This window comes from Sprattus sprattus (assembly GCF_963457725.1).
Source record: "Sprattus sprattus genome assembly, chromosome: 1".
NCBI classification, from domain to species: domain Eukaryota; kingdom Metazoa; phylum Chordata; class Actinopteri; order Clupeiformes; family Clupeidae; genus Sprattus; species Sprattus sprattus.
In genome coordinates this window covers 39,568,612-39,591,572 of record NC_137920.1, presented here as the reverse complement: position 1 = coordinate 39,591,572, position 22,961 = coordinate 39,568,612, and the positions used below count along the sequence as shown (strand labels likewise).

The 22,961-nt window shown below is 44.9% G+C and overlaps 1 protein-coding gene across 3 annotated transcripts; it reads left to right on the top strand.

The window, feature by feature from the left end:
- Nucleotides 1-285: 285 nt before the first annotated feature.
- LOC308361759 (growth factor receptor-bound protein 2-like) lies at nucleotides 286-22,691 on the top strand (the record flags this gene model as incomplete). Of its 3 annotated transcripts, none has more annotated exons than XM_080834197.1 (5): nucleotides 286-372; nucleotides 18,044-18,141; nucleotides 19,859-19,981; nucleotides 22,101-22,260; nucleotides 22,503-22,691. In XM_080834197.1, the coding sequence occupies exons 1-5, from the start codon at nucleotides 295-297 to the stop codon at nucleotides 22,689-22,691; spliced, it is 648 nt and encodes a 215-aa protein (XP_080690323.1). In that variant the 5' UTR covers nucleotides 286-294. The 3 variants fall into 3 exon arrangements, with proteins under 3 accessions (XP_080690323.1, XP_080690322.1, XP_080690324.1); XM_080834196.1 differs by having other exon boundaries at nucleotides 22,101-22,269; XM_080834198.1 differs by lacking the exon at nucleotides 19,859-19,981 and having other exon boundaries at nucleotides 22,101-22,269.
- Between the last annotated feature and the right edge of the window lie 270 nt (nucleotides 22,692-22,961).

The window sequence follows — 22,961 nt, the reverse complement described above, 5'->3', positions numbered from 1 at the left end:
GTGCCATCAAACACAATTTAGCATTGGCAGTGTTGGGTTTTCCCTTCACAAACTTGTTATATCATCGGACTTACACGCATTTTTATGTTTTGCAGTTCGTACCTTCTGCTAAACGCCTCCTCTTAACAACGGGTACAGACTGCGAAGCAGTAAACCAACTTGGTAATTTTCTTGCTAGTCTGTCTGTCCCAGTTCGTCCACCCATAAGGAATAAATCGAGGAGGAATACGGAGAACAGCAACTGGTTTGTGTACCCTCCCGGACACAACAACAGGTTATCAACAGCACTGCACAATGGAAGCCGTAGCGAAGTACGATTTTAAAGCCACTGCAGACGATGAACTAAGTTTCAAGCGCGGAGACATACTGAAGGTAATCGTGCTGGTTATGCTTGTATATTTGGTATCTTGGAAACGTTGCCTTTTGTAGTGTGCAGTCATGAACCGAAAATAGGTTACAGAATGTATTAACCAAGGAATGTGCTGCACTCGGCTGGGAACAACTGCTCTGAATATTTGTTCTAGTGTTTGTCATCTTTATTTCTGGGTTAGTGGTTCAAGTTGCTGGCAGTCTTCCTTAATGTGCAGCAGCAGTAGTGACTGTCTGTGGTAGGCTAGGAAAGAGGTAGCCTGCTAGTACTAGGATGCCATAAGCAAATGCATTAAGTTGTTGATCTTGAAGTAGCCTGCGTGGTTTAAAAACAGTTCAGATCAGCGATGTTGATATCCTGTCGCCCTTTTACTCATACACTGCTCACAATGTGTATAGATATTTACTCCCTCGGCCCTTTGACCATCAAAGTTTTACCAGAGAGAGAGAGCTGTACTTGACTTACGAGCAGCTTACTGACAGACCTTTTTTGAAAGCTTCAGGCCTATCAAATCATGTCTTGTGATCAATTCACATGTCCCATACTAAGACATCATGCTAGTGACTGCGGAGAGGTCCGAGAGTTCAGAAATAAGCTAAATAGAAGGAGCAAACCCCAGCAGCTGTCTAAGGGATCCCTGTTATATCTGTTCTTATTTAGGTAGCCTAACTTGAAGGTCTGTTTTTGGATATGGACACTGTGTGTGTGCTGTCATTGTGAACACCCCCTATCTTCCTCAACACTTTAATATTTTTTTTTTCTTTTCATTTCAATTCAAACACAAAGGTCAAGTCAGTAATATTCTGCTGGAAAGACAAGCATTCACATCAGAATGAAACCATTTCCGTTTTCAGGAGCATCACATTTTTTATTTTTTAAAAGCATTCTTGTGGTTGAGACATTAAATGCTCTCCGAACAGGATGTCTTCCATCTCACCAGCCCTTGTCGTTTAATGACTCATCTCATCCTTTCCTCCAGGGTAGACTTTGCCAAGTGCCACGCTTCAGCTGAGTGATCAGGGTGGCACTCACTGCCTGAAGCCACAGCTCACCACAGTAAAACCCTACGTTTGCATTGAGATGATTCTCACTATGGCATATCACCATCGAATAGACTTTATTCTGGCACTGTGTCGTTTTAAAAGTATCATTTTGAGGCCCTTGGGCTTCAATCTCTTGCCCTCACGTTTGGACTACCTTGGCCCCTGCCTTTGGCCCGGCTGCCTAACTGAATATAGCAGCCTGCCCTCATAGGAATCAGCCTCATTTCACTGTCTCTCATGGAACAGCACAGTGGTTGATAATGGTAGTATCCTCAGTGTATACATTTTTTTCAATTTGCGTCAGTTCTTAATCCTTTGATGCTCTTAAAGGAGTCATATCTTCCGGATGCATGGGTACACTTAAACCTGTGTGAGAAGGTTTGCAGACAAATGCCATTCAGTCTACTCTCAGTGGATCTAACCTTGCCTTCCATAGTTTGTATAAGGCTTCACACAAATCCCTTATTTTTTTCATTGACAAGCTAGCCCTAATGCTTGCGAAAGCCACTGATGTTGACCCGCGGTACTGTGGTGAAGTAGGTGGAGCTGAAGCATGCCAAGTTGCTCCGTCCCACAGGCCTGTGCCTGCGTGGAGCGGGCGCATACATTTTAATCAGAGAGTCTGAGGCAACAGATTGACAGTAATGCTCCTGAGCCCGCGGCACTGTGCTGAGCTACACTTGGATGGTGGGGAACGAGAGGAAGAGATAAAAGGGAGGAAAAGAGACTGGGTTGCACAAGCACTCTCCAATTCCTACTCTCACTGCTCCAGCCCCTAAACCAAGCCCCCACCCCCCACCCCTCCTTCTCTTTCAACTCCCATGAGGCTCGGCTTCCCGAGGTTTCGGAGAGAGGGGGTCTGGAGGGGATTCAGGAACGCCTGCCATCCAATTCTCCAGCTGTGTAATTGAATTTCGAAACTGTGGAAGAGGCTGTTTTTCTTCAGCCCCCAGCCCCCTCAACTTGAGCCTGTTCCTCACTAACCACATGCTCTCGGAGCTCTGCAGTCTGTGCAAACAGTTCCAGTTTTGAAAATTTGTCAGCCGACTTGAATGTCCTGTTCTCACTCCGCTCCAGTGAGAGTGAGGTAAAAACACAGAAATCCTTGTTGGACAGCAAGAGGTTTGCGTGTTCAGCTTTGTCTCCCAGCTCCAGCTGAGGCTTGTCTTGGCCTCATCCACTATAGATCTTTTCCATCCAGTCTTTGTTGTTTGGCAGCACGTGGAAAGCTCTCCAGCATTATCAGAATTCAGCACAGGCAGCGTTCAGAATCCATTTCCTCTCCTTTTCTGTAATTTGGGTCAGAGAGTCTATGTGGGTTGTGATTTGCTCATGCAGTGGCATACCTCTCCAAGAAGAGATCTGTGGTATTAATATGTTGCAGCTGAAGATGGCTTTTTCATGCTAATTTTTGAGAAGGGGAGAAAAAAATGTGCTCATGACTTCTCTGTCAGCATTCTGCTGTGGTCTTCCATGATAACTAAGCATTTTGGATAAAAGCACTTTCCGCCATTTACAGAGCCTCAAAGTTTTACCAGACAAATTTGGGAAGCAGAAACAGAATTAATTTGTTCAGTCCTTCCACTTAAGGAGGCTACTAATCCCAGAGGCACGTAATTTTTCTTGGAGAACAGCAGTGCCTGAACATCAGCAGGGCTCTAATTTTAGACTGAAAGGAGCAGAAAGGGAAGGATCTGAAACTGGAGCCTAGCCACAGGCTAAATGGCAGTAAGCAGAGCAGAGATTCTTTCTTGTGACCAGAACAATGGATCCATCTTACAGGGGCCCATTGCAGAGAGGCCTCATGGTGGATGGAGTAGTGGAGTACCTTGGTTGATGGCACCAGCATTGTGGTCCAGAAAGACAATCTGCATCAAATAAGTCATTTTTAGCTGCATAGCTTCGTGGAGATTATTCGTTTTCTTGCTTTGAGAGGCTTATCCTGATGGCGCTATCTGTTAATCCTTATAGCACTTAATTACTTTCCTTTACCATATGGTATGATGGCCGCAAATATGGAGATAGGTATTGCAGACTTGAGCTCCAGCTTGAGTGTTTACACGCACCCCTATAAGCTGTGTGAGAGAGGGAGAGAGGCAGGAAGTGGGGGGCTCTGGAGAGGTGACAGTGTTTATTTTCCCTCCATCTCAGCGGGTAGAGAGCTGCAAACTCAAACCAGCAGCTTGGGAGGGGAGAGAGCGACCCTCTTACCTCCATACCCACCCCTACGATGAAAAAGGAGGAAAACCTGCTCAGGACCTTGGTCTGTGACTGGAAGTAGTGCTGCCTCAGCGAGGAGAAACAAGGGTGGGGAGGTCAAGGAGGAGGTGACTGAGGGTCGCGGGGGGGTTAGCTGTTGTTTTTAGTTTTCAACACGGCCTGTTCCTCGCGAAAAATGCATTCTGGGTTTAAGGAGAGGGAGGAGACGCAGTTGTATGTGGCTTGGGAAACCTGCTGACAAGTTTGCTGACATGGGAGAATGCTGTAAAACATGGTGGGGTTTTTCTAGGCCGTGAAAAATGTGATACGGTTCTAGCTTTTAAAAAACCTTTTAGAATGTTTTCAAAAATAGCATATTGGAAGATGGCTGATAATTCAAGCGTGTCTCCTTAAGCATGCAAGGCTGAAGTGCAGGGCAAAAAGATGTATAATTCTCTAGAGCCCTGTACCACTTTAATGAAACAGTCGTCCCCTTTGGCTACCCACACTGAGATGGAGATGGAAAAGAAATTCTCTAATTACTGTATCAGGACTTCTGACTGGAGGGGGGAAGGCTTGTGTTCTGCTCCTGATTGCGGCTTTGAAGGGGTTTCTTCTCGGCAGCCCGCTTCATTTGAGCCTCTCTTGAGGTCTGAAGCCTCAATTTTATTAACAGCGAGCTCAGGGACCCGCTCTTTGAAGGGATTCTGGAATATAACCCTTATTTTCTAGTTCTCTTGTTTTTTCCTCGGGTGGTGAGGGGGATGAGATGCGTAGGGGAGCGCCTCTTCGCTTGTCCCACTTTCTCAAGGCCACCGGGGATTTTTTCCAGGAGCTACAAAGTGAGAGATCCTCAGATGAAGGGAAGCGTAGTGCCAAATACCAGCTCAGTGTGATTGCCTCGGTGGCAGTCAGCAGTTAAGAACGTGAGTCTGCACAAGGATAGAATCGGTTTGGGATTCTAAAAGGTGTTTACTACCAATAAACGCTGCAGCTAATGAGCTCTTCTGGCCATTTATGTTGCCCTTCCATGGATAGTAAAATTACTGTTTGCTGTCACTCTTCAAAATCCATAAGATGAGATTTTTTTTAGTTTTTTTATCATTGCTTGTACAGTCTCCATTTAAGATTCTCTGACAAGCAATATAGGTATCAAATGTGCTCATTCTTGCTGTACAGTGCAGCTTGTATTGCCCTTGTGAAAACACCAATTTATTCACTTCTTTGTCTATACTGTGTGATCAGACAGAGGTGTATTTTTATTTGGCAGGATCCACTGTAACTCTAACATCATTCTAGAAAGAAACACTCCCAGCTTTAACTGTATTGACCTAGGGCTCTCCCTTGTGTGCCAAGGCAAAGGCATGTTTGGCCTCCCTTCATTGCTTTTGATGCAGTGTTTTCCCACTTTGTCCTTTTTTCCGCTTTAAGTTGTTTGTCAGTGGAAAAGCAGCAGTTTCACTCCTCATATATCACAGAATACTGTCGACGCCGGCCCTCCTTCCTCCTCGGTGGGTATTGATCAGAGCTCTGTGTCCATTTCCCGCCACCGCCACCGCTCCTCCGGAGAAGCGCTTTCAGCCCCGTCTCCTCTGCGGCTGCAGGGGAAACACAATAGAATCCTCCCAACGGAAGCCACAGGCGGAGAGAGAGAAGGGAAAAATCACTTAATGATGCCTTTTCACACTTCACTCAGACCAGGCCAGAAGCCATGAGTGATTACGGCAGGAAGCTGTCAGAGCTCCTCAGACAACAATGTGATGAGTGTATAATTTAGTTTTTCATCTCAACTCTCAATTCTCCATTTTCCTTCATTGCCAAGGGAATAACTCTTAGCAGAAACTAAGAGTCTGCCACAAAGAGGCACCTAGACCGGAGGGAGGTTAACCTTCTGAGGCCCATTAGCGTCCTCTGAGGGAGTGTGACATGCCTTGACTGTCTGTAATGTCATGTGGCCCTCTCTGCCTCCAATAAAGGCCTTTTTACAGTTGGTTGAAAATGCTGTAAATGTCCAAATCCAAACATGCAGTGGATCAAATGATTAAGTATTGAAGATGCAGTCACATTGTTGTAGTAATGTATTACGGAACGAATATAAAATAAAAGTTGACAATAAAATAAAAGTTGCAATAAAAGTTGCGAAGTTCAAAAGAGAAGGTAGCTCACCTTTACAATTTGAGGCTGTGCATCGCTGTGCAACGCTTGTCTGACTTTATCTTTGGTAGGTCGTTTGACTTGCAGAGCTGATGGCTAATGAAACGGATGGCACCAGCTACTATCAAAAGTAGTCACCAGAATATTTGTGAGTTAAATAATAATACTTACTAGTCTTGAACAGAATCCTCAGTTGGATCCAAATTGAAGTTCAAAAAGGCAACATTCTTACTCACTGTCCTTACTTTCATCACTACTTATTGCACACAGAAACACAAGGTTTGGTTGTATTTATGAATATGTGGCATATTACTATTCTTCACAACACCACTGGCAAATATGTTGGGCAAATCTCCTCGTGTGATGGTTAGAAATATTTAAACGTAGGCATCAGGTTCCTCCTCAGATTAAAGTTGTTGCTCCAAATTACTCTACGTTTCGTTGTCCTTGGAATTTCAAAGCTTGTGTCTGTCTTGTTTGTGTGATAATGTGGTGCGAGATTGGATTTGAGATTTCAGACAAAACCGATGTCAGTTTTCTCCACATCAGCACTGATGCTATGGACCTAAGGAGTTTAAACCCCCCCAAGGAAGTACTGACGTGAGATGAGCGTCACTGTGCATCGCTCTGCGTTGATAGTCTGCGCACACATTTAACAGCTCTAAGTACCAAACAAAGAAGATGAGAGTGTGACGCATCAGAGGCAGCCCTTAGTCATCCCCCGCTCGCTCTCCACATCCTCCGTCATCCTGCGGAGCAAAGCACTCAGTGCTCGGTGACACCTCCCCTGAGGGCGTGCTCTGAGATCAGTGTCAGTGCTGATCCATCTGTCACTACAGCTCCTGAACTGCCACCGCACTGACTGAAGACACGCTGCTACTCGACTTGTCTCTTCCAGCCACACAGTCATGCAGCCTCTTATCGTATGATTCATGTGTTCATCACAGATGTGATCCACTTCCTGGAGTTTGCTCTATGGTGGTGTTATGACTCCAAGGACCTGCTGGGGGAGGATCAGTCGCTGTCCAGTGATCTCATCCCTCTGATGATGAACGCGATGTGTCAGATGCTGGTCCATCTGCCATGTGTGTGTGAGGTGGTGTCGAGGGAGAAAGCAGGCTCTCTCTCTCTCTCCCGCTAATGCTGTAATCCTGCCAGGTCTGTCTGCGGGCTTGTTAAAAGTGCCCCACTTAAGCCGGCATTACAGCTCAATGATGCCTCTTGATCACAGGCTCTGGGTAAACAACCATGATGGCTTAACGGCCCGTGCCGAGGACGCAGGTTGAGCAGGAGAGGCTGGACAAGTGTTTACTAGTCCCTGCCGGCGGCCTTTCCTTTGAAACCAGACGGCAGACTGGGTATGGCTCAGAGGTAATAAACGTGCCGGTGTTTGCACACAGGTACAGACTGGTTATGGCTCAGTGCTACTTAAAGTGCTGGTGTTTTGGGTACAGGTGATTCATGCTCAATGTTGTTAAGGCAAGCTGTGTTGTCTTGCTTTGGGGAGCAGTACATTAGTCACCAAGTCTAGCTTGAGGAGGCAGCTTTGTGCATCACAGCTGACTGGCAGTTGACAGGACACGTGTCTGTTAAACAGTGTTGACTTGTTGACTCATTCTGCGTTGACGAATGAGCACTCTTTCTCTCTCATTGGAAGGGCCAGATTATATGGTTGATTTCTTGGCCTGTTATAATGTTCAGTTTCTCCGTTGGCCAGGCATCGGCTTAGATTGCATGTCGTACCTCGAGGGCAGAGTTGTTTGCTTTTTGTCTCCACCCCCAAAAGCCTTTGAAACAGTGGCTTGGCGCCTTCTCCCAGAATCCTCCCAGTTTTCCATGTGTTACTAGAGAACAGAAGGTAAATCTGTGTTCAGAGGGAACCCCTGTGGATAGGCTTAGAAGTAAGGCTGGCTCATCTGTCACACTGAACTCGTTCCTATGATCCAGCACTGTTTAAATGTCCTCTGTACTGTAGCATTTAATCACTAACCTTTCTAAGCTTGCTCATCTGTCTTAACAGACTATAAGACGTCCTGCCTGGAACTAAAATGGTTGGTTTCTACCTCTCTTTTCATGCAAACCCATTATGGCTGCCATGCCTGTGCTGTGGGAATAACCCCCAGACCTGTAAAGTCACATGACAGTAGTATGCTCAGGCAGTGAAGTGTGATGGCCCAATCTGTTCAGGGTGGACTGTTTCTGCACCTACATGCGGATCTTCTCTGTTCAGCTGTGGGGGGCGTTGTGGTTAGGCGAGGGGACTGCCTCGCGTGCGATGGTGGGCCACAGATGGTAGTAGTGGGTGTACATATACCCTGAGAGCAGGTTGTGAGCTGTGGGGTGTGTCAGCCCAGGGGACGTGACCTACGAGGTGAGAGAATCTCTGGCTGTATAGAGTAGCCGGTGAGAGGATTGTGGAATCCGCCATAGTCATGATGGAATGCTGTTGCCTGACTGACAGACTCTGCCTGGTTATTATAATGACCACAAATGTGCGTAGCCTGTCAAATATAGACCCTGGAGAAGAATAAGCATAGAGATGACTGTTTATTAGCACCTCGACAAAGCTGTTCTCAGATCTGTCAACTTTGTCTGGCTACTCTTTTAAAGAAGAGCCAGAGGCAGAGGCACTCTGTGTTATTCACATACATCCTGATGGCGACAGTCAGAGGACAAGGCTCTATTCTTGGATCTGTGCACAGAGGGATAGGGTAGCTTTGAATTGCATTGGATTAGTCGATTCACTTATCAGAGTGTAGCTTCACCGGGGTGATCTTCTCATCTCTGACTAGTCCAGAGAAGTTTTTGTTTTTACACAACGTTTTCAAGGTGGGTATATTGCCCCTTCATTCCGTCTCGCTGTTCTGTCTAAAAGGTCATGGGGGGTCATTGTTGTTCAGCTTCGGAGCCAGCTGTGGAGGTAGTCACAGAGGTGAAACGATGGGACAGCCGGCATGGTGGAACAGGGGTGTGTTAAGGATTGCACATTTCTGGGAATATTCAAAGTTGGAAACTTTCCATGGGAATTAACACGAATAAACTGGAGATTTTGGGGGAAATTATACTTACTGTATTTACCTTTCCATTTTGTTTTTTCATTAGCAGACATGCATGCAAAGATTTATAATACACATTTTTAAAATTACATTTTTGACTTAATCCATTTGTGAGTAGAACTTTAATGGATTCAAAAACAAATGAAGAAAAAAACATGAATGTTAAATAAAATAAATATTCCCTATGACCCCCCCACCCCCCCCCCCCCCCCCCAAAAAAAGTCCCATTCTAAATGTAAAATGAAAGCATTTAGTTAAGCTTTTAATTTGCATTAAAAACTTTAAAGTCACCCAACTACTTTTAAGATCTGTGTTATAAGCTAACTCTTGCAAAAATAATTAATTTAAATTTCAAAAATTCCCGGGCTGCACTTCCCATGGAAAGTTTCTGGAAATTTACCGGAAATGTTCCGCCCCTTTGGAACCCTTGGTGTGATGGAACACATAAATCTGTCATGATGAGCAACATGCTGTACATGATGCACACCAACTTTGCATGAGTTTGAACATTGAGTCTGAACATGGCTAGTCACCTACATGAAATTCACCAGTCAGTGTTTTTGACAGTCACAGTAGGCTAGGTCATTTCCGACGCATATGTCTCAGGCACATTCGAGCCAAATGTAAACACAATAATGTGGTGATGACTCATCAGATTTCCCTTCTATGTGCTGGCTATCAACAGTTATCATCAATTTGTTTGTTGTTTATTTCGACACACTGCCTCTTCATCCATCTTGTCACACATTTAAAAAGGTTTTTTTATCTTTGATAAAGTCAAGGTCTCTGTTAGGTTCGTTGCCAAATCAATTTCACATCACATCCTTCTTCCAAACATGACTCTACATGAAGCTGCATTATAGTCATATCAATTAATAGGAGCAAATGTTCCAAAGTAGCATGAGTCACAGATTAATTTAACATAATCATCTCAGTCTGTCACTGCATGAGAGTTTACAGGAGCCGAGTGAGTTAAGCTCTCAGCTGTACAGAGACAGTCTGTCAGGAGAAGAGGTGCACAGACATAAAGAGGAGATATCTACACCTCTGCCCTCCTAATACTGAATGAGCCTTTAGATTAGCAGATCTACACAGCTGCTCTCAACTAGAACTCTGTCTGGCTACTTTTAGTTTTCAGGTCAGAAGCAGAAGAACTCTGTATATTCTTGTACATAAGTCCATGCTTCAAGTGTCTTGGAGTTTGATAGACACCAACTCTAGTAATTTCTTTATTATTGGTCAATTTTGCCCACCTTTCCAGAAAGTAAAACAGGCTCTGAACCTCAAACAACATTATCTAGGTTTTACTGTTTTTATATTTTATTTTTGTCAGTTACTAGTTTTTAGTTCCTGGTGGTCATATAGCCACTGAAGGAGTGATAAACTCCATTAATGTGCGTCACAACCCGGTATTTGTGTTATTGTGTGTTAGATGAGAGCTTGCTGTTCATTGATAGAGCCGAACAAGATATCTGTTGACGTAATAAGTTATTAACAGTTTGTCTATGATAAGGCTAGAATGTGCTGATATGTTTATGTGCGCTGTCAAAATTATAGGAAAAAATTATTTATAGTTTTTTGTTGTTTTTACTATTGGAGCATCTCATGCGGTAGACATTTTTGCAGTTTTGGTCTAGCAGTCATTGTGTTAAAGATTCACCTTCCACCATTTCAAAGAGTTGGCTCAGTCCAGTTCTAGACAATAGGCAAGTTAATCCTCTTCCCAAACTCTCCACTTGTCTGTGGCGGTCTGTCTTCCCTCTTAACTTGTGCCATGGACCAGACCCCATTAGTATGCCACCAGCATAATCTAAGATTGTCCTCAACTCCTCTTTCTCCCTGGCTCTTCCCTGTCTGCCTGTCTGTGTTACCCTCCATGGCTCTTCTCTCTCTGCTGTGTTGTTGCCCTCCCTGGCTCTTCCCTCCCTGTCTGCTGTGTTGTTGCCCTCCCTGGCTTTTCTCTCTCTGCTGTGTTGTTGCCCTCCTTGGCTCTTCCCTGTATGCTGTGTTGTTGCCCTCCCTGGCTCTTCCCTGTCTGCTGTGTTGTTGCCCTCTCTGGCTCTTCTTTTCCCTGTCTGCTGTGTTGTTGCCCTCCCTGGCTCTTCCCTCCCTGGCTGCTGTGTTGTTGCCCTCCCTGGCTCTTCCCTCCCTGCCTGCCTGTGTTGTTGCCCTCCCTGGCTCTTCCCAGTCTGCTGTGTTGTTACCCTCCCTGGCTCTTCTCTCTCTGCTGTGTTGTTGCCCTCCCTGGCTCTTCCCTGTCTGCTGAGTTGTTGCCCTCCCTGGCTCTTCTCTCTCTGCTGTGTTGTTGCCCTCCCTGGCCCTTCTTTTCCCTGTCTGCTGTGTTGTTGCCCTCCCTGGTTCTTCTCTCTCTGCTGTGTTATTGCCCTCCCTGGTTCTTCTCTCTCTGCTGTGTTATTGCCCTCCCTGGCTCTTCCCTCCCTGTCTGCTGTGTTGTTGCCCTCCCTGGCTCTTCCCTCCCTGTCTGCTGTGTTGTTGCCCTCCCTGGCTCTTCTCTGTCTGCTGTGTTGTTGCCCTCCCTGGCTCTTCTCTGTCTGCTGTGTTATTGCCCTCCCTGGCTCTTCCCTGTCTGCTGAGTTGTTGCCCTCCCTGGCTCTTCTCTCTCTGCTGTGTTGTTGCCCTCCCTGGCCCTTCTTTTCCCTGTCTGCTGTGTTGTTGCCCTCCCTGGTTCTTCTCTCTCTGCTGTGTTATTGCCCTCCCTGGTTCTTCTCTCTCTGCTGTGTTATTGCCCTCCCTGGCTCTTCCCTCCCTGTCTGTTGTGTTGTTGCCCTCCCTGGCTCTTCCCTCCCTGTCTGCTGTGTTGTTGCCCTCCCTGGCTCTTCTCTGTCTGCTGTGTTGTTGCCCTCCCTGGCTCTTCTCTCTCTGCTGTGTTATTGCCCTCCCTGGCTCTTCCCTCCCTGTCTGCTGTGTTGTTGCCCTCCCTGGCTCTTCTTTTCCCTGTCTGCAGTGTTGTTGCCCTCCCTGGCTCTTCTCTTCCCTGTCTGCTGTGTTGTTGCCCTCCCTGGCTCTTTCCCTCCCTGGTGTGCTCGTCAGGTTGGCCCTCATTTCCTAGACAGAGCCTAATGACTTCTATCAGCCAGCTCTCCTTCTGCAGGCCGCCTCAGATGCTCACAGGGAGGGACGGCCATTAGCTCCTCCATTTCCTCTCTCTTCAGCTCTCTTATTCTCTCTCACTCACTCAATCACACCCTCACTCTTATCACTCTCTCACTCTCTCTTTCTTAAGGTGAGTCTGGTTTAACCAAACCAGTGAAATGTAATGTATCATCTCAGGGCATTGTTAAACATTTACATATTGTTTTTGTAATGGGTAAAGTAGTAGTGATGATAGTCTGATGTAAGCAAGGCCAGAAAGCCATTTTTTTCTCTTTTTTTCCTGAGGCCTGCACTACAGATTAACAGGGATATTGTCCATCTCAGCTTTTGAAATACCTGTGATGGATCCCTATACCAGTCTCAAACACTCCTCACATAGATGTCATTCTGACCACGCCTCCATCGCCACCACCACACATCCTCACACGTTACAGATCAAAGCGCATGCAGTGTTGTAAACGGCCATAAGTAATGGTTTGCTCACAAACCTGGGTCAGTTGACTCAGAGTAAGTGGTAATGCCCTATGGCTTTGTGTTGCTAGGAGAAGGAAGCAATAGGACTTTTCTATTGGGAGATTTCCCACTTATTCTGAGTGAATTTACAGGTTTGTCATTAAACCACGTTCTTGGAATACCCCCCTGATCTGCAGCCATATGTTTGGACACTTCTCATGCTATTATCACAGCTGTAGTCATGTGCTCTATGCCCTTGGGCAGGGCCTAGTTTACAGACAGCACTTGTCTGGCGGCTGATGTCTGTGTCTGAATTGGGTCTTTGAGGTCATGCTGAGTTCACAGTGACAATTAGTTACAGTATAATGTTAATAATCTTTTGATTACTGCATATTTGTCAATGCATCTTAAAAATGAGAACAGTCTTTCTAATAAAGCCTACCTGTATGTAATTTGTACTCAATATTGTCATTTACTTTAGTATTTAATGAGACTTCACAAATCATGCCAATTCCACATTTTGGTGTATAGATGCTGGTTTCTGTCATGGTCTAATACTGAGGACACATAATGTTGCCGTAAATGGCCTTCTATCCCAGACTACCTTAAACTGCAACCCCAAAAGAATGTCCTAAAAACGGAACAGGTTTTCAGGTTCATCTCTGATGGGCCATTCTCTAGAGGTTGTTCATTTTAAAAATGAATTCTCATCATGTTACCTTTACGCCTCTGGTTCACACAAAAATGGATCCTCTGGATTGTGACCTCCTGTTTGAAGTGCTCCATGGTGGTCATGTCTCAAAGGGTACGCAAACTGATGTGATGAAATTAAAGTTTCAGGGTTAGTACATGTGAGATTTCTGGACTTTGAATGTATTCAGAAAGTATGCAGACCCCTTCTGTTTCAGCCTTATGTTAAAATAGTTCAAATGTATTCAATACCCAATAATGACGAGACTGAAAGAGGTTTTAAGACCCTTTTGATTTTTTTAAAAAGGGCAAAACTGAAAGAGCACATTGACACTTAAAATTAAACTCAGGTGCCTCCCATTTTTCTTGATCATCTTTGAGATGTTTCTACACCTTGCAGAGCTCAGAGACAGGATTATGTTGAGGCACACATTGATGGTCTCAAAGAGCAAAGTGGCCTCCATAATTCTTAATAATTTGAAAAAGTTCCTAGAGCTGGCTGCCTGGCCAAACTGAGAAATCGGGGAGAAGGGCCTTGGTTATGGAGGTGATGGTCACTCTGTCTGAGCTCCAGAGGTACTGTCGAGATGGGAGAAACTTCCAGAAGGACAACCATCACTGCAACACTCCACCCATCTGAGCTTTATGGCAGAAGCCTCTCCTCAGTGAAAGACATAGGAAAGCCCACTCGACTCAAACTGAGACAAACAAGCTTTTCTGGTATGACGCATGGAGGTATTATATAGATATGAGAGAGTGAGGAAGTACCACCCCCATTCATTTCAATGGCTGATGGTATGCTAGCCACTTCCGCCAAGGAAATACCATCGACATCTTTAAAAATGTACTTCCATTGAGGCTTAGTTCTGAACCATTTCTATGAAAAGCTGTTTAGGCAGCACATAACCTAAAAAAACTAAGACACTTAAAAAATGGTGTGTTGTCTATGCAGATTGATGGATGTTTCCAGCTTAAAAATGACAAGCTCATGCACCAGTTAAGTGTGAGGGCACAAGCTTTCTGAGGCGTGCATGTTGACATTTTTTTTATTTCAGGATAGCTACAAAGGAGACTGGCGAGATTTGTCAAAAGCCAATGGCTTTTGGCCCACACTATTCTATTAAAAATACTGAAATACCTGCCCGGGGGGGTATTGCTAAGATGACAACTGAGTGGCGACCCTTGCCTGTAAAGACTTTGCCTATATGGAGCAACCCATGCTTCTTGTGGGCTATAAATAGATGTAGTAGCACTTCAGCAGTTCTCAAGCATTCATTCCAGTGTTTTGGAGTAGAAATTCTGTCTATAACTGCCTATAACAGTTCAAATGCCGGGGTTGTGCTTTTTTTTTTTTGGCAAGTGGTTTTCTTTCAGTTGGCTGGATTGGCAACAGTACACATTGGGAGCACAAAACGCCTTATACTTCAGCTACTAAGAGTTTCGTCTTGCAAAATGTTACCCTATTAGCTATCCACGATCATAAACTTGCACCACAGTAAGCCCACTATGTACATTCCATTATGTTTTTGTGACTGTCATTACGGGCAGTTTTTGACATCCACCAATGTGCATAGACAACACTATTTTTTTAGCGCCTATTGTCATGTTATGTGGGGCTTAATTGGCTTTTTGTATAAATTGTGCCAGGAGTGAGCACCCGTGGGACGACAAGAGGTCAATTTGGATGCTAACTGACGGAAGCTAACCCGGTTTGGCCTTAATTCTAACCACCATGTCAAGAGGAACCCAGGCAACACTCGTCACCTGCCCAATAGGCAATGGTGAAGTATGGTGATGGCAGCATCCTTAATGAAACTTTGGACCCGAGCGCTTAGGACCTCAGACTGGGCAGGAGGTTCACCTTTCTAACAGAACAGTCACCCTAAGCACACAGTTAGCACAATGCAGGAGTGGCTTAGGGACAACTCTGTGAATGTCCTTGAGTGGCCCAGCCAGAGCCGTGACTTGAACCCAATTTAACATCTCTGGAGAAACCTGAAAATAGCTGTCCACCAACGGTCCCAATCCAACCTGACAGAGCTTGAGAGGATCTGCAGAGAAAAATGGCTTGTCATACCCAAGAAGACTGAATACATACGTCAATGTCATATTTTCACATTGTCGAGAGTAGATTGATGAGGGGAAAAATGTGTTTAAACGATTTTAGCACAAGGCTGCAACATAACAAAATGTCGAAAAAGTGAAGGGGTCAGAATGCTTTCTCAACGTACTGCAGTTACCAGCTGTTGGTAAGGTCTATATTTGGCTGCATAGTGAGTTGTCAACTTTGAATAGTGTCAGTAATGGCAAGGGGCAAAGGTTGTTTTTGTTTGGCAAAGGCTGTGATACCCTTTCCATATTTTGCATGATTGAAAGGCGTTAAAGTGCTAATATTTGAAAGGCCAAGTTGTTTACGGAGCATATTTTTAATCAATGAATGTTGAGTGCTGTACAATTGACACAATTTTGAGTCAATGAAAAACTGGGGGACAAAACAAAGCCATCTCACATGCAAATAATATTTTGATAAAAAATATATAAACTCTGTCATGAACTACATTTATATGCATTCATACAAAAATACAGATACCCAAAATGTCTTTATAGAAATAAGATCTCCGCTCTCTTTACCAAAACATAAGTGATAAAATAATAATGTAATACCATGTATTTCAAATGTAGTACTTACAACAATACTGCCCATCTGTGATGACCGATACACTCAGTTACTGACCTAATATATCCTTATCTCTTGTCTGCATGCATACACACACATACACCAATGGTTTTCCTTCCATATTTTTCACTGCCTAGCAACAGTGGATTTCCTAAGAGGCAGACTGCTGGCCCGGGACTCTGAATATTGGAGCAAACTCGCATCGTGGGCAACCCGGCTCTCTCTGTCTCTTCAGTGTGGCTTTGGGTTGGAAGATTTTTTGGAGTCCGATCCATCCCCTCCCTCACGTCCTCCCTCTGCCAGAACAGACTGAGCCGCACATCTTTAATCACCACCATCTTGTTCTGGTGTTTGTTCGTTTGTTTGCTTATCCCTTCTAAAACCTCTTTGCAACTGAAAGGATTTTCTCGAAAGAGGACGAAACTGGGGCAGAGTTTGCGTGGGGATTGCGCTCTCACTTCTCGGTCGAGTGGGTCCTCTGAACTACAGCCCTTGTACATACACGCTCACAGGCTCAACACTACTCCTACTGAATGCACAAGTCTTTTGGTTGGAACAAAAAACAATCAGGGTTTGTCCTCCGGGGCTGAAATCATCCTTTCTGAAAGATAATGAGAGGATGAGTTTTAGTTCAATATTGTGGTTCAGAAGCCGTTTCCTCCACTGCCCGTACTCTTGCAGGATACCATCTGGAGTGTGAGGGTGGGCTCCATGTGCTGTGAATGGTCACACAGACAACACAAGTGAGCAAGCTTCATCCCATCTAGATCTGAAGGTCGCTTCCATTTTGTGCAGTTGGTTACAAAAGAAGCTTGTAGATCATAGATGGGTGAAGACTGGACATTCATGTCTGGAGATCTTATGGAGTTTAACGCTAAAGGATGTGCCATACCATGGCGCCTTCCTTGAGAGATACAGTTGGCTGATGCTGGAGAGAACCAATGCAAGCTGGATGGCCATTCCTCAGTGTTTGATGGTCTTCTAACAGCTCAACCTGGTGCACAAAAGGCCGAAAAATATATTTAGACAACACTGTTTCCGAGGCATTTCCTTGTAAACTAATGCCATTTAGCAAAGTTTATTTTCTAGGAAGCCATTTGCATGGAATTCTGAGTCCTCTATACAAATGTAGGTCATGAAGACGCTTCTTGTTTTCACTCACATTGTTTTGCCCCCCCATGGTTGTTTACAGTGTGAGCCTTCTTCATCTTGTGGCCTGGTAGTGCAGGCTCAACAGCTGGGTGGCAGCAGGGGAAGATTAATGGCTGTTTACTGAACGCCACTAGTGCTGGGAGACAGGGGGAGTCATCTCCTTTCTTTCCCCATAGACAGAATCTCTGATAACAAGACTCAATTCCTATGCTGTATAAGGAATGGAAAGATTCGGGCTTTGATACCTTGAGTGAAACTACTCCGAAATGGATTTCAAGGATTGTCACTGTTCTCCGAGGCTGTGTGTGTGTGTGTGTGTGTGTGTGTGTGTGTGTGTGTGTGTGTGAGGCCTGGGGGAGGGCACAGATGAGCACTCTGGACAGAGCATCTGGTGCCGACAAAGTTGCACTGAAGTCAACAGTTGAACTGCATCGAACGTTTTTTTCATTTCATTTGTTAAGCACCAATATCAATCGAAATTGCCTCAAGGGTGCTTTACAGAGCCCTGAGCTTGAATGCATGATCCACACAAATGGATCTGGATATAAATGAATCTGTGTCTGGCCCCATACATGCGTTTCCTCCTCTTCCCTCTGTTCTTTTTGGATTTTTCAACAAAGTTCACCTGAAATGTCATCCAGGCTTTTGAAGTGTGTGCCACTATGCCCGAAAGCTTATGTTCAGAGTCTACAAGTATCAATGGATCATTTTGTTTCTGAAATAGAGTGGTGCTATGCCGTATCTGGGTGGCACAGTCTGTGTTGTCCTGAAAGCGTGACTTCTCCATGGCAACGACACCCATGTGCGCCCGCTCCCGCTGAGCTCTGCTCTCAGGAAGGATATTGCACGCTTCCTTCCTGGTGGAGACGCTTTGGTCTGCTCTTCCTCTCTAAATCTAGGCCAACCATATGTCCCTTTTTTACGAGTTTCTTGCCTCGTGATGTTGTCTGTGGAGACCTGTCAGAAAAGAATGTAACGTTTGTTGTGGCACTCACTGAGTTTTGCTATAAACATGTCATTATGCTGCTCCCTCCTGTTTTTTTGCATGTTTCCCTGTGATTCTGATTGTTGTTCTCTAATACTGCTGATGACCACTCTCATCATGACTGACTTGATGTGTATTCTGCATTTGTAGGTTTTAAATGAAGAATGTGACCAAAACTGGTACAAGGCTGAGGTGAACGGAAGAGAAGGCTTCATCCCCAAGAATTACATCGAAATGAAGCCACATCCGTAAGTCTTGGTCCTGTCAAGTACAGCAATAATAAAATGCAGCAATACAGCAATAATAAAAACGGCTACAACTGTTCCTTGTTATCCATCTTTAGAAGCCTTTTAAGTAGCTTCACCTCCACTTGGTCAGGCTGTACTGGCCCACTGAAGAGCCATACCACTGTAGCACCAGTTTGTTATTATAAATCCCTAAACGCTGGATACTTGCCTAGTTTTAGTTTAATAGGACAGGCAGCCAAAAGTATCTCGCTGAAATGATACGCCATGTAAGCAATGGATCTGAAGCTCTTTTTCCTTTCTCCTGCTCTCAGACTGGGAGCCTTGTGGTCAGGGTTTTTGGGTTTGGCTCCCTCCGCTCCCCATTTGGGTTTCAGGCCCTCATCATGTGGCCGGCGTGCTGAACCCCATTCTGCTGACTCAGGCGCCCTGGTGTCCCCCGGCAGACCCACTCACCCTTCCCCTGCGCCTGAACTGCAGCACATATAGAAATAGACCCAGGCTGCTTTAGAAAATAGCCCCTTTCTAAAGTCACAGAGATGGAAACTTGTTTTATCTCAGGCGTGTGCGTGCGTGCCGTATACTTTTCCTGCTGGGTTTTTGGATCTGCTGTGTTTAATAGCAGAGCCCGGTGGCTTTAAAGCGAAGTGTTTTGGCTCCCTTTGAATCGTGGGCCAGGGATGACATGAAGACAAATTGTGGTCTTCATGAAGTGGCTTTGGTAGGGTCACGCCCATTCGTCTCAGGACTGCAAATAATCATGAAATGGAGCAGGAGGTCCTCACAGCCTCTCCAATGTTCTGGGTGATAGTTTGTCAACTGAATGCTAAAGCATTAGGAAGGATCTCAAGGGGGGCTAGCGTGACAGATGGACCAGTTGGCCTGGGGTTTGTCATCCAGGGCCTCCACTCCAGAAAAAAAGGCCACAGCTCACCATCCTGCTCTGCTGACATTCCAGAACCTGCTAACAAAGGCATCCTTATGGGACGAGGTCCAGATCCTGTTCAGTTATGCACACGTTTGAGTGACATGAGAGTGTGGGTGGGGAGTCTGCAGCAGACTCTGACATGGCCACCAGTGCACCCCGGAGTGCCCCTCTACTTCATCAATACCCCCGCAGGCTCTCTGGCTCTCTGGCTCTCTCACTGTCTCTGTCTCTCACTCACTCTCTCTCTCTTTCTCTCTTTTCTCTCTCTCTCTCACACTGGGATTGCACAAATGCAATTGCACCGTTTCCTCTCCTTCACTGAAGCGCTGAGGTGTGACAGCAACTGATCCTGCAGCTACTGCTGCTCGTGACCTCAGTTTATTTGACCAGCTTATTCATCATATCCCTGACTTAATTGCAGCATTAAATCCAGAACCAGAGGATGGTTTACACTTGGTGTAGAGCAGTTGGGTATTTTTGTAATACTGTTATGAAATTGTAGTATGTGAGTATTCTGTTACTAAGCATTCAGTCATACGACCTATTATAATTCCTATTAGAGTTCCAGTGACTTTACAAATCTCATTTAGTGTTATTGTTTTTCAGGCTGTTGAAATATTCACCAGTCAAGCCACTCACTGGCATTTCAAAGGCCAGCTCCATATTAATCAACCCAATGTGTGTTCCTTCTCAACTCATGCTTGTACACACAGTGTCCTGTTTTGTAACCTCTTTGAAAAAAAAGCTCTTTTGATGTTGTTGCGGTGATTAATGGCTTCTCTTTGGTGTCAGGTGGTTTTATGGAAAGATCCCGCGGGCAAAGGCCGAGGAGATGCTTAACAAACAGCGCCAGGACGGGGCCTTCCTCATCAGAGAGAGCGAAAGTACACCCGGGGACTTTTCCCTTTCCGTAAAGTAAGGCCATTACAGATCACACACATACCACACAAGCACACTCCTACACAAACGAGTCTGTATCAGCTGTGTTTTATCTTTATTTCTTATTTAACATTCCTATGAATGATCACCTCAGGATATAATTTCTGCTATACTCAGTTACACTTTCAGTGATACTTTCAGTTTTAATTAAGCTTATGGTGCCTAACAACATTGTACCCTAGTGGTGATTTGTAGGTACTAGCAGTAAGAATTAAGAAATTGTTTACTGAATAGCAGCACAACATACACTGCATGTCAATATTCTACATGTACAGTGCCACTTTAAAGTATGTGAACCCCTTGACCACTTAGGAGTTTTCTGTTGTTTTACCATGATTTTTAATTTTTTTCATCACCAATTTTCCATAGAAGGAATGTCAGGTTTATGTTTATCATTTGCGTGTACTTTTTTTAGAGGGAATTGTTTGAGTAGCCAAAAGACTACATGAAACATGGAATTAGTCAATTTCAAAAGTAAGTGAACCCCCAGCTGAATTGGTAAAGTCAAGCAGGTAACAGATTCAGTGAAACTTATTTGGGTGCTTAATTAGTCAATTAAGCAAACCGATCATCTGAGACATCCTTAGGGTAAGGTTTGGGCAACACAGATTAAAAGAGAGAGGAAACCAACCAAACTACTGTAGCGCCAAGGTGTACCCACACAGATCAACAATGCCGAAAGGAAACGAGATATCCGAGAACATAAGGAAGAAGGTTCTGACAGCCCATCAGTTTTGGGAAAGCTTCGTCTGATTGTAGACCCATGTACATTTACCCCAGATGCTGCCAGAGAGGTCCGAAACTCTTTAGAGGTGATGTGTGGGTTGACTTTTACCTGATTTATTCTTCTTCTGGTGCTTCTTGGTGATGGTCTTGATGGGCGTCCACTTCTAGGCAGAGATGCGGTCATGTTGAATGCCCTCCATTTCTAAATGATTTGTCTTGGATGGATGGATGGAGCTGGAATCTTTTGGAGATGGTCTTATAGCTTTCCCAAGACTGATGGGCTGTCAGTACCTTCTTCCTGATGTTCTCGGATATATCGTTTCCTCTCTGCATTGTTGATCTGTGTGGGTACACCTTGGCACTACAGTAGTTTGGTTGGTTTCCTCTCTCTTTTAATCTGTGTTGCCCAAACCTTTCCCTAAGGATGTCTCAGATGATCGGTTTGCTCAATTGACTAATTAATCACCCAAATAAGTTTCACTGAATCTGTTACCTGCTTGACTTTATCAATTCAGCTGGGGGTTCACTTACTTTTGAAATGGACTAATTCCATGTTTCATGTAGTTTTTCGGCTACTCAAACAATTTCCTCTAAACAAGTACATGCAAATGATAAACATAAACCTGACATTTCATCTATGGAAAATTGGTGATAAAAAAATGAAAAATTATGGTAAAACAACAGAAAACGCTTAAGTGCTCAAGGGGTTCACATACTTTCAAGTGGCACTGTATCTGTAAACAGTGAACTGATCCACATCTGCTGTGATACGAGTCCTTCCAGTTTATCAGGACAATTAGGGATTTGGCCTCCATTTAACCCTGGGGACCCAAATGCTTTTGCCTATCTGTGTCACAACTGCAGGTCATGATCTGGGTATTACAACTATCATAACAGCAGCATTACACAGCACAGATGTTCTCATATCCTGGGCTCTTCACACTGTTTATCATATCCTTAATACTTCCTCCCCAACCTCTGCCAGAAGCAGTTGAATCAGTGATATAATCCCACTAAAATGCAAGTATTTTCAGCATTTCCACATCAACATCAGAACCCCAACAGATGTTTTGGCCAAAGGAACTGTAGAGGATGCATGCAATCCCACACAGATGGTTTGGGGAGATGGGGCACTCTAATGTAGGGACATGCAATAGTTGACAGGAAGTGAACTGCACTGCACTGAGGGGGATCTCTTATCTGATTGACTGCTTGCTTCCCTGCCATCTGGATGTAGCAATGACACTAAATACTGAATGCTTCCCCTCCCTGTTTTTTTCGTCTCTCTCTCTCTCTCTCTCTCTCTCTCTCTCTCTCTCTCTCTCTCTCTCTCTCTCTCTCTCTCTCTTTTTCTCTCTCTCTCTCTCAGGTTTGGCAATGACGTGCAGCACTTCAAAGTCTTACGGGATGGTGCAGGGAAGTATTTCCTGTGGGTGGTCAAATTCAACTCGCTCAACTCTCTGGTGGATTACCACCGCACCAGCTCCGTCTCAAGGAATCAGACTATCTTCCTCAAAGACATCGAGCAGGTCCCACAGGTGTTTGTTTGTGTACATGCGTGTGTGCAATGCATATATGTGCAGGGTTTAGCGAAAGCTGTTGGGAGCATTTGCCTTTTACATTGTGTGGGTTTAGTAATATGGTAATACAAGGAATTGAATAGTAGAATGTGTGCAGTTGTTATTAATCCTAAGAAATTGACAATTTCTGGTAACATTTGGCTGTATCTAAGATTTTCATAGTCCTCTCTTCTGCCTCTTTCTTCTTTCAGCAACATTCCACATATGTACAGGCGCTGTTTGACTTCGACCCACAGGAGGACGGCGAGCTAGGCTTTCGACGCGGCGCTTTTATCCAAGTGTTGGACAACTCCGACCCCAACTGGTGGAAAGGGGCGTACCACGGCCAGACAGGAATGTTCCCACGCAACTATGTCACACCTGTCAATCAGAACATGTAATAAAAGACATCTACACAACCAAAACAACCTGCCATCCCTCGCCAGCCCTAGAACCAAAACAAACTTGTATAGGGTTGCTGTGGAAACAGACGGGGGAAGGGTGGATCAGGGCTGACTTTTGCCATGCGGGTTGCTTGACACTGCGGTGGCTCAGAGAAGAGGCGTGATGTGGCGCTGGGATTGGCGTTTGCCAGGGCCAGCACTAGAGACTGAGGGGGAGGAGGCATTGTGGTGTATCCTCCTCCCCGGCTGCTCCAGATTCACCTCCTC